This window comes from Gymnogyps californianus, chromosome 1, assembly GCF_018139145.2.
Source record: "Gymnogyps californianus isolate 813 chromosome 1, ASM1813914v2, whole genome shotgun sequence".
Classification (NCBI taxonomy): Eukaryota; Metazoa; Chordata; class Aves; order Accipitriformes; family Cathartidae; genus Gymnogyps; species Gymnogyps californianus.
This window is the reverse complement of record NC_059471.1, coordinates 21,660,043-21,676,052: the sequence shown is the minus strand read 5'-3', so window position 1 is coordinate 21,676,052 and position 16,010 is coordinate 21,660,043. Positions and strand designations below refer to the sequence as shown.

General features: G+C 42.4%; 1 protein-coding gene across 2 annotated transcripts in view; it reads left to right on the top strand.

Annotated features, from left to right (window-relative positions):
- The window catches only part of ATP8A2 (ATPase phospholipid transporting 8A2), a 334,991-nt gene that overhangs the window by 308,612 nt on the left and 10,369 nt on the right, over positions 1-16,010 (top strand). For both annotated transcript variants that reach the window (XM_050897554.1, XM_050897547.1), the window contains one exon: positions 1,983-2,087. In XM_050897554.1, the coding sequence (XP_050753511.1) occupies positions 1,983-2,087 (105 nt within the window). The remainder of the gene's footprint in view (positions 1-1,982; positions 2,088-16,010) is intronic.

Genomic DNA, 16,010 nt, shown 5'->3' with positions numbered 1-16,010 from the left:
CTAATTGGACTTTGTTGCTCAGGCTACATTCTGTTGCATTTTGAAGTCAATATTCCCTCTAAGGGAAAAGAAAAACATCTCTCATCTCTTACGGTGTATGGCAAGATGAATGTAGAACCTTGGGAGAGATTGAATAACTTGTAGATTTCTGTGTTCTTGTCTGTGGGGAAAACTGGTTATAAAGTATTTTAAAAGTTCCAAACATGGTCAGTTTTCAAGTTTGCAATAGTAGGTACAACCTCTTTAAAAGGTAAGAGATAAGTTTAAGGTCAAAATTTCAATGTATTTACTCAACGTAAAGAGTGTGGTAGTGAAGTCAACTGTAAAGATTGTAAGAATTAATAGCTCAAAGCTTTCTTATTTTAATCGCTATAGTTTCACTTCCTCAAAGAGGAGACCAGTCTAATCATTAGCCTAACTAGTTATAGGAACTTGAATCTAATTAATTTCTGTGCAGCTATTGGTAATCTCACATTCTTGAAACGTTATGTGTTTTTAAAAATATCCTTGCTACTGATTTCTTCCCTCATGGTACATTGGTGTTCCCTTGCAAATCATACACCTTTGGTGGTTTGTTTTAATAGGGTGCTCTTCTAAGTACAGCCTGATACTCTTTACCTCCAGATTTTGCTATGCTTCATCTTTTGTTGTTCTCTTTTTTCCCTCTTAAATGCAGATGTGTTTTGATAAGTAGTTTTCATTTTGGCTTCTCATTTTGAGACATTTGGGGCCTAATTCAGCACTACAAAGACCAGAGGACTTGGATAACCTAGTATTAATATGAAGGCACTGTCATTTAAAATAGTATCAGCAAAGATTTTGTGGTCTTTGTTTCTTTTTCCCCATGGAAGGAGCAATAAGAATCATGCTTTTTTAAAAATAAATGCATCTTCATTATAGTTTAATTACATATACACCAGTTATTATTTTTCTGCTAGAAGGAGTTTGACATTGTTTTACATTATTGGTTAAAGATTATAATATCTGCATGTAAGATTTTTATAAAACTTGTAAAGAAATTTTTGCCATCTCTAGAGTTGAAGAATATTATTTTAATGCCATGAAGCAAGTGGTGTCTCAGCCGACTTGGCTCCATCTTGTTTTCAGGCTTATTGTGCAGTCACACGCAAATCAGTATTATCTCATGGGACACTTGTCCTCCTTTAAGTGACACAAAAGAGGAAGCTGATCAAAAACTGCTCGTTGGAGAAAGATCCCTGCGTTTTGTATTATTGCTTTGTACGTATCAAGACAGAGGGGACTAGATTCTCTCCTTATATCAATGTAATTTAGGTATAATAGCACTGGAGCAGTAGGTGAAACTGGGTAAAAAAAGGCCCAAGTCTCTTCACGGGGGGCATCACTCTCCAAATTTTGGTTGCACATGTGGTACATGGTTTGCTCTTTGAATCCCCAAGCTGAGAAAACAGGACACAGCCAGTCTTGTTACTGTCACTTTGAAAGCTCAGTGGGGAGAGAAGTGCCTTTCCAAGTCATGTGAGACTGATAAATGAAAATAAAGGGGCTTGAATGGCAATTATTATCTGAGACTCTCCTCAGGTTTTCAGAGCAGTGCCACGCATAGCTCAAAAGACAGAGTAGAATCATGTTTTACTGCCATGAATATTCAATGAATCCCAGCTCTTTTGTCTGAATGCCCGGGTCCTGAGCAATCCCACGGCAGCGGTGTCAGGTCTCCATAGTCCCGTAGCTTTGCTGCTTGGTTAGATTTTGAGTGTTGTGTTGAAGCAGCTGAGCTCTGCTGAATTTGAAGTACTTCTGATGTCTCATTTCTTATGTAATATTTCCCAGCTATTGTGAACCTGAACTGACATGCATACACTGTGCCTTATTTCCCAAATCCTTCAAGGGAAGACCCTGCGCCTCTCATCTGAGAGGTACAATTAGGGTTTTGTAGCAAAACAAATGTTCACGTGGCGCTTTTGTTTTGTTTTTCTTTTTGTCTTTTCCTCGTGGTACAGGGCCAAGCATACCTACCATAAAACTTTGCTGGAGCAAGTTCAGGAGTTGGAGACGAAGACGAGAGAGCTGGGAAAAGCCATGCTTCGTGATAGTAATGGAAAGAGGTGGGGCAAGTCTATGCTAATGTTTAAAACAGACCCTTCTTGTCCTTTCCTCTCCCTATTTCTCATTCACCATTCAAATCTGATTCCAGACAGAGTAAGAAGGCTTCTCTCCTGTATTATTCATTTATTGTTGTTCCTTTTCATATATGTCTGTTGCCCCCACCGCAATCAGCCCTTCCAGTTTCATTTCTCCTGCATTATTGCTGTGAGGCTGTACTGGAAACTGCTGCTCAGCCTCCTGCCTGGTAACATGTAGTGCTATTATCTGGCAACTGGGCCAGACTGGTTTTGAAAGGACTTTGTTGTACGTCATTAAAAGAAACCAAAAACAATCTGATAACCATGTCAGGGGAGGGAAACTGTCTGCAACTTAGGATATGAAGACTGCAGCTAAAAGGAGAACTGGCTAATCCAGTGTGCCCTACGTCTTCATTCAGTCTCACCTTAAGGGGTTTTTTTATGCTTTTGCCTTTTTTCACTGCAGTTTACAGGCCCCTGCTTTCAGGGTTCTCAGTTTCTCGTTGTGCCTCTCCCTTATATCCACACCATATGGACTTGAACATATTGCTATTATTGAATCTTTAATTGTAAGGGGAGAGTATGTGTTGTGTGGGAACTTTTGTCTCTTCTGAAAGAAGCTAAAGAAAATCATAGTGAGGCTTTTGCATCCAACAGTTTCATTTACCATCTCAGAATGTGGTTCTGCATCAGCTGGTTGGAAAAGCTCCCCAAGTTCAAAAAGGTTTTAGAACTAACTCTTCTGTTCCTTACACAATATGGCACCACATGACTTGCTAAGAAACTACATGATCATTAAACTGGATTTTAGCAAACCTTATAAACTAGCAAACTGAGTGGAATGGGGCTTTTAAAAGATTTTGTTCTTCTGGGGCAGGGTCATCCTTTGAGCCTTTGATGTCTATTCTAAGGTAAACTAATTGCCATATTGTAGCTGCTGCTAAGACGAGCGGATAGTAGATTTTTTTCAACTGAACTTGTGAGTTAATAAGCACTATTTTTAGGGAAAATTATCAGGGAGTGAGTTTACCGAGATTATAGTAAACTGAAAAGCTTGAAAAAATGCTTGTGTGAACTTTAATGTGTTTATAAGAAGTCCTTGGTGACCAGAGTTCACTTCTCAGAGGCCAAGACAAAGTAAACACAGTGTTATTGATTAAGATCACTTCAAAACACTTGGTATGTTCAGTTTTTATTTTAAGTCATTTTTCTGCTGTGACTTTTAGATCCTACAAAACACAGTTTATAAATTATGCTCACTTGCAAAAGCCGCAAACTGCACGTCAAATCATTTAAAAAGAAAAAGCAAACTTTGCAGCACTGGTCAACAAAGGCAACCTTCTGTGTCACAATTAAAACCAACAAAGATGCCTGAAATCAGGCATTTAATTAAAAATGGGCCTTGTTTTTAGAGGGCTGAGCAGTCACCTTGAAGTCAGTTGGAGCCAAAGCGCTTGGTACCAAAATTAGGTCAGCCTCCCAGGCAAGAAGGGTGTAGCTTGGTGTTGTGAGGTGCTGACTGATAGACTGATTAGATGCCAGGCAAGTGGAATCCAGGCCAGCAGAAAACTGGCTGTTGCCAGGCACGCAGCTCTGGTAGTATGAGCCCCTTGGCTCTTGCTGTGGTTCCTATCCATGCATAGGATGTAAAGTTGCATCAGTGTTGGTTTGTAGCATTTGTGTTTTCCTGCCAGTATTTAGTTCCAGTTATTGACAGCTGGCGAGGACAGTGAGTCAGCTTTTTGCCTGATGACTCCCTGGGTTGCAAGGCAGGTTGACATACTGTTAATAGTGAGAGACAGTTAGAATTTGATCTGTTTATATGTGCGTGTATGTGTCTCCAAGAACTTGATGGGTTTCTTCTCTGTTTACATGCTGTCCTGACTTCCTGTAAATTTAATGGCCATGTTGTAATTCATTCATACACTACATGTTTTCATAGCCTTTTATTTTATTGCATTCTCACTGCAAACTCTTTCATCTGCATTCCTCCTTCATATAGCTTCACTTCATTCTCGAAACGCTTGCATGGAGATGATGTAAGGAATCCCTTCTGGCCCTCCTTCCCATTCTCCCTCCCCCTTTCTTTCCATGCATTTGTTTGTTCTCCTTCCTAATTGCTCCCAGATTTTCTGGGTGGTCCATCTGTGAACTAGATAATGGTAGAGTGCCTCTGCCTGCTAGGAGCTGGTGTGCTGTGCTTGTGATGTGGCCTCCTGAGTGCTCTTCAGAGTTGTTCTGTCTTTTATCTCTTTTGTATGTCTCCTGGCTCTTTCACACCTGCTAGAAATTGTGTGCTTGTCCAAAGGGAAGGATGAGGGTGGGAAAGAAGCAGAGTGGGAACTTTCTGCAGTTACAGCCTCTCTAGTTCATGTTCTTTAGTTTTTAAAAATTTCCTTGAAGCTGGTGGAAACGAGTGCTGAGACGCATGCGCTGCTCTCCCTTCCTGCCCGCAGCCCCATTGCTCTTGGGATATTTCTGGCAATGTGACACTATGCAGGAAGGGAAAGTAACCGGAGTCTCCTCATTTCTAATGGAAAGTGGAGAGCTGCATTAAAACTGCACAGGTCCGTCCGTCACCTCCAAGTAACAGTGTTAGCTCTTGGTTGGAAGTGTTCCTGAAAACATAGCCATTAGGTGTTGGTTTGTTCAGGCAGCTGTGGAAGATAAGCTGGCTGTCATCAGGGTCTATTTTCCTGGCCCACATAGTGGACACTATTTTTGTTCAGTGTTTTTCACAAACAAACAACAAAAAATCACACCCAATTACAGATAAGAGAAGGATTTAGGGAGCTAATTGCTTTTATCATTGCCTAGACCTTAGACAAAAAATGAGGTGCAAGATCTGAATGTTTAGGATTAATCTGCTAAACAAAAAGCAATTCAAAAAGGCCAGAAAGCAGTGGGTGTATCTAGGCTTGCACAAGAGGATGCCAACAGTTTGCTGTGGCTCAGCTGAATTTCTGCAAAATGTGAGCAGGATGGCACTTGGGCCCTCACTGCACTTGGGGAAGGAGTGCTGGGAGATCTGCATGTGCCACTTGATACCTAAATATGCATATCCTGTCTTAGAGGGTCTTCACCCTGCCAACTGTTCTTGCTAGACGCATTTTTCCAGGTTAATAAAAAATGTCTTCACTAGTGCTCGTTACATCCTTCTGAATCTTAGCCCCTTTGAACAGTTTCTAAAATTGAATTTGCTTGTATCGATCTAAAAAAGCAGGTGCAAATTTTTGCCTTACCAATGGCAGGGAGCAAACAGCAAGGCAAGTGGTAGATCAGGGAGTGTCTGGTCTGTGCAGGGAAGAGTGTCAGCACCCTGAGCGCTACAGCTGTGTCCTAAAAACCTTGCAAATAACATTAGAGTGATGCTGGGAGATCATATCAAGTGTTTTGAGCTGTAAAGGGTCATGTTCTCATTTCTCTGTATATCTCATCTGGACAGCTAAAAACTTACTTTTCGTGGAAGCTGGGATGATCACAAAATCAGATAATTCCGGGAGCAGGGGATTTCATCAGGGGAAACAAGTATCTGGAAAACTGGCAACTCCAGAAATAGCTTGAGAAGCAGAGGAGGGAGTGTGCAGTAAGGGGCTAGTGATGGATCCCATGCCGTGCTCGCCTGCCTGCTTGTGGAAGATGAGTACCTGCACTTGCCCTCCCCAGCCTGGCACCCAGCAGTGCTGGGCTGGACTCCAGCCCAGCTGCAATGTGAGCAAGCCTTGGTGCGGGGAGGGAGAGGGGCTCCCTGGCACTCTAATGTAACAAAAGGCAGGATTTAACACTAAATTTACATGAATTTGGAGAGGTGAGAGGGACAGCTCGTGTGCCAAAGCAAACATGGACATGTGGAGACACCTGCCCAGCAGACCTAATCATGTTAACATGCAAGATTTACACAAAGAAAACAAACAGTTTTTCTACAGGTTTGTGTTCAAAAGTGACATTGAGTTCAGCTGCAGAGATGTTTGTGTCTTTAAATAAGTTTACAACTAAATCTTGGCTCATAAAGGGCCAAATCTTCAAGGCCTCATTCACTTTTCACTCCATCTAACCTCTCACTGAAGTCAGCAGGAGTTCAGGTGGAGTAAAGCCTGATTAGGGACCAAAGCAAACTTTACTTTGGAAACCCATGTCACTTTATTGCTCCACTGGCCAACTAATGGAGAGCAAGCAAAGCTGTGCAGCACCCTCTTTGTGACAGTAGATTTCCTGTTTCAGAGGGTTTCTCTGTCTTGGAATTGCCAGAGACCTCCCTTCGAAAGCAGCTTTTTGGTTGTTTTTCTGTTCTGTTTTTAATTGGTTGGTGGCCAGGATTAGAAGATTATTTGATACTGAAGAACAATGTAGCTTTCACGATTTACATACTTTACAAGGAGCTGAAGGGCCTGTCTGGGGTGTTGCAGAAAAGTGAGGTATTGGGAAGAATTTCCCATCACTGAGGTATTGGGAAGAATTTCTTCGAATTATTCAGAAATCTGGGAGGCAGTGTTTTGTATTTGACAAAGGTGAAGGGAAGTGACTACAGAACAAGCGAGGTACAGCTGCAAGCGACAAGGAAGCACTGCAATGTGCTTTTGCGCAGCATTTTTCAGTATGCCTTTTTAGTTTTGCTGCTTTCAGACACCCACTAATGATAGCTAGCCACCTCTTTCTTTCACCCCCATTTCATAAAACAAATACTGTTTTTCGGTGTACCTAAAACAGCAGTTCCCCACAGTCTTGCCACTGTCTGCCTTCAACAAGGAGACACACTGGTGGAGATTCTCTTTCATTTAAGTGCTTTTCACCAAATCTAACTCTGTTGCTTTAGTGAAACGTGCATGACCAGCTCTCGCCCTGAGAGTGAGGTGTCTTATTTATCTTAGCCTTGGTTTTATTTGGTGAGTGAGGGCAGATGCCTATCTCATTTCAATAGCTGTGTGACCCCATAGGTAATCGGTGAGCTGACACAGGTACCCGTGGAGACTTGCCCACTCCACAGGTCCCTGGGGAGGAGCAAGAGGAGAACGTGGGAAACCTGACTCAGGCTTGTGGCTGTGCACAGAGCTGAGAGTAGCAGAGCCCTCAGCCTCGCACCGACAGAAGCAGAAATGGTAAAACAGACTTAACTTTCTCTTAACAAATGCATGAATGAGCTGAGGACCTGATCTCATGGTACCCGAGGAAGAGGCAAGCTTTTTCGTTAAGATCAAGAGGAGCGAGGCTTGGGCTCATTATATTTCAAAGCACTTTGTCTCTTTATTGATGCATTTCGAATTACATCTACTTGAATAGGGAGACCATGCCAGTAAGGCCCCTTCACATCAGCAGGTGCAATGAATCTTATTTCAAACAAACTCAGTCTTGTGTTTTCAACTGGTTAAACAGCACTGGATGTTTGGAGCCAAATTCTTGTTTCATAAATGTGTTGACTTCAGCGTATTTACTCAGGATACACGACTGTGATGTGAATCTGGCCCATCCAGTGCAGCTGAGCGTAAAATGAGGTTGAAGAGGGGAGAGGTGTATTTTGGTTTTTGAGGTTTCAGAGTCTTTTTATCAATTTTTCCAGATGTTCTTCACACCATTTCTGGGAAGCAAAGGCAAGATTTCTCCACCAGCATACACAACAAAGTGACTGGCATATTTACGATTTTTCCGTGCAGCTTTTCTAGTAAAAAGATATTATACTTCTTTTACTAGCAAAAAGCACATAAAATGATATCAGTGGGGTTTTTTTAATTCTTTGATTCCATATGGTAAACATTCATGTATGGTAGGTGGAAAATGCATAATTTTGTTTTATTTTACACTTGTCCCTTTCTCTCTCCCTCCTGTCCCATATCAGTAAGGAATCATCACATTATTTCCTCATACTAATACGTACTGTTAATTTCCGGCGTTTCTAACCCCTGTGTGTGAGGCACTTGAAATTACTAGGTTTGATTCTGCTCCAGGCAGAGCAGTGGGGAGGCCATGGGGCAGAGGTGGGAAGGAGCAGAGGGCAGAGAGGGTTTCAGAAGCTGGCCAGAGGGATGACGGGGGAGTTACCATGCTCCCACTGGCACTGGGGACCCAAGTGCCCAGCTGCTAGCTCAAACCAGTTGAAGCTGACTCTGGTGCAATTAATTATTTCACATCCTGATTGTGCCTATCATGTAGCCTTGAGGGAGATCCAGTGCACAAATAGGGTTAAAAGCTGGTGGCCTGGAGAAGGATTTAGAGCTGTGATCAAATCTGCTAGCAAAGTCAAAGTTGACGGAGGTACAGTATTAGCACAAAGGCCAAAATGAAGTTGCAAATTGAAAGGAAAGATTAGAAAAAAGAGAACATAACAAGATGAGAGTTAAAACTGATTAAGGGGCCAGTCTCTCTGATGCCTAATCCTGAGTTACTGGGTTGGGTACCAGGGATCTCCACAGGGGAGAGAAGAAGAAATCTTCCCTCCAGGCTGCACAGCAGGAGAACTGCTCCATAACAACTATTCCAGCCTAATGGCTTCAGCAGTCTGCCTCGGCTCCTCCACTGGCTAACCCTGCCTCGGAAGAAAGGCAGGACAGCCTGCATTCATGCATCTGCTTCATGGCAAAGAATAAAGTACTAAGTTACATGTAGCAAGGACAAGAAAACCAAAGTTGTACTAGATACTAAATTTTAAGTGGACAATTACAAAATACTTAAAAGCTTAAGGAAAAGTAATTTGGGTTTTTGCAGATCAACCAAATGTCCTGGGCTTTGCTCTAAATTGTATCCAGACACTTTCAAAGTTCATCAGTTTTTGTTGTTGCCCTGAGCTGTTGTTTAGCTTTTTTTTTCTCTAAAGAAAAGGAAGAAAAAACCTGATAGGAGGAGTTTAGAGTTTTTGAACACAGAAGTCATTTTAACTTTAGTCGAAGTATGTAAGTGGACCTTTTAATTCAAACTTACTGGTTTAAAAAAAAAAAAAAAAAACCACACACACACAAAAAAACCTGCCTTTACATAGAGACCAAGCATGGAAAACGTCAACTTCCAAGGTGACTACTTCTGAAAAAATGAGTAGGAAAAGAATGTCATAATTGCAACTGTATTGCCACCTTATCTGTAGAGGATATGACCAAGCACCCACTAGAGTAAGTGCAAAGTGAGGCACTTACGGACAAGAAGTAAACAGCACTGATACCAAAAGGAGGATAGCTGAAAAGCAGCAAGCCACACTTAGTCTTTTCTGCTTCTCAGATGTTTAAATTGAGTCAACTCCCACATTTTGGAAAGGCTGAAGGCAAAACTGGGCAGCTTCAACTTCATGTTAAGTTAGTTGGCTTTGGGACGGCTGACAATGATGCCTGCCCCCCCTGCCATGTAATGAAATGCGTAAACACATGCTTAATGTTTGCAGTGCTTAGAAATGGAAGGCACTCTAAGCAGAGAGATCTCATTTATTATTTTCTTAGGGTTGTTGCTTTGCAGAGAGGCATGTGATGTTTAGTGTCTGCTTTTTTTAGATGGTGTTTTTAAAAGGTGCTTGGTAATACTGTCTTCTGTTCAAAGTAGTAGTCTTGGAAAGAAGTTTAGGAATAACAGCCTCAAAAATGAAGGCTAGAATGGATTGTCCAAGTGATTTTAGGAGTCAAAGGAGGGCTCTGTTTTGGCTTTTCTGCCTTAGGACATTGTTAATGACAAAAGAAGACATAAGTCGTCCTTGCTTGTCACCAGACGGAAAAACTTTGTCCTGCTTTTAGCCATACAACTTTAAGGACCAATTTGAAGAGGATTTTTTGGGTTTAGAGAGGAGAATTTGGTCCCAGAACTCTACATACAGTCCGAGTGCTGCACATAGGGCTGGCAGAAGCTTGTGACATGCCTTGGCCTCTGCCTGCTGTTGCAGGGTGGTTCTGCCACTGGCACAAGGTGATGTGGCAACATGGGTAGACTTGCATGCACCTGACATGGGGCCTGCTGCTGCACAGTGGCTGCAGGCTCTCCTTCATGCTGGGGTCCTGCGTTGAAACCTCTGAGATGTAATGGGAAAGGAAAGCTGCTGTTTTGGTGAAGTTAGCACACTGCTAGGCCAAATCACAAGCTGTAACAACAGTCTTTCTCCAGGGCATTGGCGAGGGTCATGGATCCATGGGTTTTTGTTGATGTGGCTGCAGGGCTGGCTTAGGAGTTTCTCAGACCATTCTTTACCAGCCATGGTCATATTGGCCCATCTTTGCCCTGTCTCCTCAGTTGGATCAGCTCAACTGTTTGTGGGTCCATGTGATAAATGAGCTGAAGGAAGCGGAATGGTGTGGGGAGCACTGTTGGGTTCTCTGACCGACTGATAAGGGCAGGAACTGCTTTAGCCATCAGTCACCACAAAGAATGTCCATGGAGCTGCTGCTGAAGTTATGTGACACTCAACCTTTTCACATCCAGGTGGGATAAACGACTTGCAGCCATCTGTGAGCTGAGCTCGGTACTGCATGTTACAGGCCTGAAGAGCTCACCACTGCATGGCTACTGCAAGTTGGTCTTGCAGGGCCACACATCCAGATACATTTGATGCTTAACAGACAAACATTTGGCTGGATAATGTCAAATATAACTCTTAGAGGGAAAGTTCCTTAAATAGCAGCCTCCTGTCTAGGGAAAGGGAGTTTCTCCACTGTGGCTGTGACATGTAGTTGAGAAGCAGCTGGAGGGAGCTGCTGCATTAACAAGGCCTGGAGATACTACACCGTCGTAGGGCATAAGGCCTCCAGCTTCCCTGGAGAGCTGGCTGTTGCTGAACCTTCAGCAAGGACTTGGTATTCCCTAAAGCCTGGTTGTCTTGGTGCAGGAGTCACCTCTGATAGGTAACTTTTTGCACCTCAGCCTGCAAGTGGCACAGGCCACACTTCTGTCTTCATTTCCCTGTGGTTTGTGCCTGGTGACCCTTTGGTCTTCTAGCCATGGTCTGGGTTTTTGTTGATGGCTTGCTGAGTATCTACCGAAAAATGCAAAAGGAGCATGGATTTGGATGTGTCTATTTCATCTGGATCCTGAGTGATTAAGGAGCAGTGTGTGTAGACGCTGACTCTGCAAAGAAAATGCTGATTTTTGTTTTACTGTTTATATGCCTCAGACACTTCCTTGTGAAATGCTCCGGAGATTTCCTTTGATTACACTGCAGCTTCATTATCAGTAATGCCTGTTTGCCTTTTAAATTAAAAAGACCTCCTACCCTCATTGACCTCATAGTAAAACATTCCTGCAATCCAATGCTAGATAACCAAAAATAACATCTCCCCTTTGTGGACCAAAAGAGAGAAACCAGCAGAAGCCTACAGTTGCTACTTTTGCTGTTCTGTAGGAGGGTGATTCCTCTCTGCGATGTCTCCGAAGCCCAGAGAACGGAGGTGTATTTCCTCACTCAGCCAGTCAGGCCTTTCTTCCACAGCCTTGGGTTATTCTGGGTATTTGAGCATACAGAGTTTTGCTGAACCCTCAGCATTAGTGTGGCTTGCATTTGAGATGACTTGCATGCTTTAATTTTGAATTCCTGGTCTGTAAGAATGTTGTTTTTACATTCTCCTTACACCAAGTCTGTGTTAGTTGTCATCTCTCTGCCCGCTGCATAACTAACAGCTCCCTTATGTGAATGCAAGTAATGCACTTGACTCTAAACTAAAAGAAGGCCTGCGGCAGTGCTGGGGGAATGCACTCGGCTAGCAGGGAGTGTCTGAGGAAGAAAAATAGGTCTCCTCTGGCCAATTACAAAGGTGTGGCCACCGACTCTGCCTGGATTATGGTACTCACTCTTTGTCCACCAGGACCGTGACCGATGCTGTAAGCCTTTCATCAGCATTACGCTTCATGAAAGTTGAGAGATGGAACTTGGGAATAAATTCTCAGGAATACTTGGTGTGTCGTAGCAGCCAGAGAGGGATCCGTGAGTCCCCTCTGCCAGGTCATACTTGGGGAGAAGTCATAGTGCTCAAATCTCTGGTTCTTTTTTAGAAGAAACTTAATAGAATTTGAGAAGCAAGAGACTGAAATGAAGATGACTGTTTCAGACCTTTTTTGTTGCTCTTCATATTTTATGTTGATGTAACTTTCGGTGACAGAAACATGTCCACAAAGAAACAGCAAACTTTTGTTTAAGTTACTGTTTGGAACGTATGGAAGAAATCAATTATTATGTTTTAATTCTAAATTTTAAAAACGGAGAGAAGAGTATCCTCTTCTCCCCTCAAAATCTGATCCACAGCTAAGGTTGACAGGGACAGAAACTTCCTGAGCTTTTACCTTTGTGTTTAGCCACATTGGATATTTTGCAAAAACAACTTCTCCCCTCCCTCCCTCCCTCCCTGCTGTCGCAGTGCGAGGACAAGAGGATGGAGTCTTGTGTTGCAAGATGTTTCTTCTAACAGTACAGGAATGCAGGCCAGCCAGGGCTTCTCAGGCAACGTGTTTAACAGAGTATGTAACAGTGGAAGGAAAGAGGCTGAACAAGGGTTTGTCTGCTGCTCCATTTGAAAATGCATATGGGTAGGAGGGAGGCTGTGGAGTTAGGGGCAGAATTTCAGCCTAAGCTTTGGAGGGTTTTCTGTTTTAAACCAAGCTGTACAATGGTTTACCTGTTGCTAAATGCTGCAGCAGCACTGTAGGATAGAAGAAACAGTGACACTGCACCTGCAGGCAGTAGGGCGAGGGGGTTCATAGCTATTCAGATGACAGAAAAAACAGCTGCATGCTTTCTTGTCCTCTGGGCTTACCCACTGACATACATACCTTGCTTGCCCTCTGGGCTTACTCATGGATGCTGGGTATCTCGCAGTGAAGAGCCACGCCTCTGCCACGGGTTCTTTGTGTGTTTTTAAGGCAGAGGGATAGCAGCTGGAGTATGTGCTTCTGTGTTTTATTTGTGTTATCTTTAGCAGCCCTGGTAAGGCTTCACTAGTAGCTCAGTTCTTCCTTCTAGAAAGTGGAAAAGCAGAAACAAAACCAAATAATTTCATATGTGTGTATCTGACTTCTGAATAATCCAGAAGGGCAGCGAGTTAAAACCAATGGCAACTAAGTGTCTTTGCCCATTTGGTGTCCCTGTGCTCTCTATCTCCTCTAGTAAATCATAACAAAACACAAACTCATTTCTTAAGAGTTCAGTTCATGTAAGAGAAGGGGGGCCCTGAATTATTTTTAACTGGGCTATGTGTGTGTTTTCTCAGGGAAGATCCAATTTTAAGACACACCTGCATCCACTTTAACCTTCCTTTCTTTGTGAGCCCTGCTTTTGCCACCAGCCAATTAGTAGACTTGGGAGGACATTCTGGGTCAGGCTATACCAAGTACCGCAAATCCTCATTAATGCTAATTAGTGCTCAGTAGGTTAATTGGTGGTGAAGCTCATCTTTTTTTAATTACTTGAGCAAATGAGCCAGTGGGGCCTTGTGGCTGCCTTTGAATTATTCTGTTTGTTTTGATGCACCTCATTTGAATGTGTAAAGCCAGATGTTTGTTGCCTAGATTTAAGGGCTGTTTGCTTTTGTGAGGGATGAGAAGAGAACACAGAAAAATAAAATTAAGGTCTCTGTTGACACCTTAGAGCAATTCAGATACGAAAATGGAAGAGTCATTTTATTCATGGAATGGAAAATGTTGTTATGAAATAACATGTTGCCTTTAGTTTGCGTTTTGATTTGTCATTCACTTAATGAATTCATGTAATGTTGTTAGCGCAGACTTCCAGGCAGGCAGAAATCATCTTGACCCTCTTAGGAAGCCATTGCAAAGGTATTCCTGGCCCAAGGTATTCTTCATTATTGAGAGCAACTGAATCTGGTTTTAGATTACTTGAGTAATGACTTTTTTTTAATTGTTTTTTCATAGTAACCCTCAGAATTGGGACTTTTTTAATAGTTTTTGTTCTAATCTACTATTTGGTTTATTTAGTTTAAATTTGTCTGTGTACTTTGTCCTTCATATAATTACAGATAGATGGTGTCTCTACCTTACCCTTTCTGAGTTCACTAATAACCAACTTAAGCGTATTTCACTGTCACTTTCCAGGTCACTGACTCCCATAAGGATGTCTGGGTTTGTGGTTTCTTCCATTCTGATACCATTTTTGAGGTCCTGAGTATGAACACAACTATATCTAATATTCAGAGTATGATCTCATGATCTCTTCTTATCCTTTTGCCTCAATGCATCTTAAGATGCCATCCTTAGACGCTGTGGGAGGACTTAAGCACTGGCTCTGAGTCACTGGAAAGCAGAATTAACACTTAAAATTATGGGTAACACTTGGGATTGATTTACAAGCAATATTTCCATGAGCAGGACCTAACCTGGTGCCTGCGAGTCTGACGACATCATTAGTTTTGCATCAAAGTGTGAGGGAGGCTGAGAGGTCTTCACTTTGTTATCTGTTGGTAGCAGACAAAAACCTTTTCTGAAAGCAGGGACTCAGAATCAGTGCAAACACTTCAGTTAAGAAACCCACTTAACTTCACTTTTCTTGCCTTTCAGGGCTTGTATTGGGAGATCTAATATCTGTTAATAAATCAAATACTCATCCATTTCAGAAGAGCTGTGTTGCATTTACCTCTCTGTATTAAGAGCTCATTTTATAGTACTTGACTGGTCTTGACTTGCAGTCTATTTAATCATCCCTTGTACTTAAACCACAAATGCTCTAATTCTTCCATGAGTTTTTCTTTCTCTGCATAGATATGATCCAATATAATTTCCCAAATGGGAAAATCAGATGTGACTTCAGTTTTGAAATTGTTGATTATAATTAGCAATATCAAAGATAGTCTAGCTTTGGCTTACTTAGAGCTGCAATGTGTCACTCCTGTTCAGAAGTCCCTTGACAGCCCACTTTCCTCCACACATTGCACATAGAAGCCTGAGGAGCTAACCATTATTGGCCTGTAGCGGATACCATCCTGCACTTCATCTGTTGCTGTGTGGTAGGCAGGCAGATGAAGAATTTGTTCCTCATGCCTTTTGCTGCTGTAGTTAATTCCATTCTCAGTATAGGAATTTTGTGGCAGATGTTGCTTGTTTGTCCCTTAGAACAAATATTTTTGATTGGTTTAAGATTCCTTTTTTAAGCCATCTGTCCAAAACCACCCTCCGGTTCCCCTACTGAGATGGGAAAGGCTCTACCTGTATGTTCTTTACCTGCAGAAGACCAACAAGTATTCCACTTCTGTCATTCACAGGACAGCAGTAGATTCAGACAGTGTTTCCCTACACTTACTGGTCAGTGGACTTAAAAGTTACCCAGCAGTCCTCCGCAATCAGCGGGAGGTTGCACAATACAGCATCACTAGTTTGCACATGCACTCGTAATGATTGATTCTGCGGGCTGTCAACTTCGTAAGCCTGTTAAAAGTTAGAGAAATCTCATGTCTTGCTTTGTGCCTGCCATCCCCTTACCTGGTGATTCTTTGTAGTACATGCATTCTATTATGCTGCCTGCTTTGAGCAGTTGGCAATTTCTTCATGTATGTACTTGACTTTCTTACAGCTAGCTGGTCTTTGGTTTTTTAGCCAGTTGAATCTTGAAAGATTTTTAGAAGCTTCTGTGCTGTAACCCTGGTTTTAGTGGAAGCCTGTGATCCTTTCTTCTTTGAACGCGTGCAGATCTCATGATCCCAGAGCCCTTAAAGATTGTTTGACACTCTCAGTTGGTATCTATATTTTTGCTTCCAAATCTGTTATCAACTTCTATTTTATATTGAGGGAGTACTACTGACTGCAGGCAGGGAAAGCAACCTGGCATATCTGTTGCAGGTGTGATTCTATGGTGCCAAGGGAAGGAGGGGAAGAGACCAAAATGTTGACAGATTTTAAGGAGGAGTCCATAGGCTGTACAAGTTTCTAGTTCAAGTGTCTGAGCTTAGAGACCACAGGAAAAAGAGAAGGATTTCTCCCTTTCTTTCGTGGACATCTCATTATGCACTG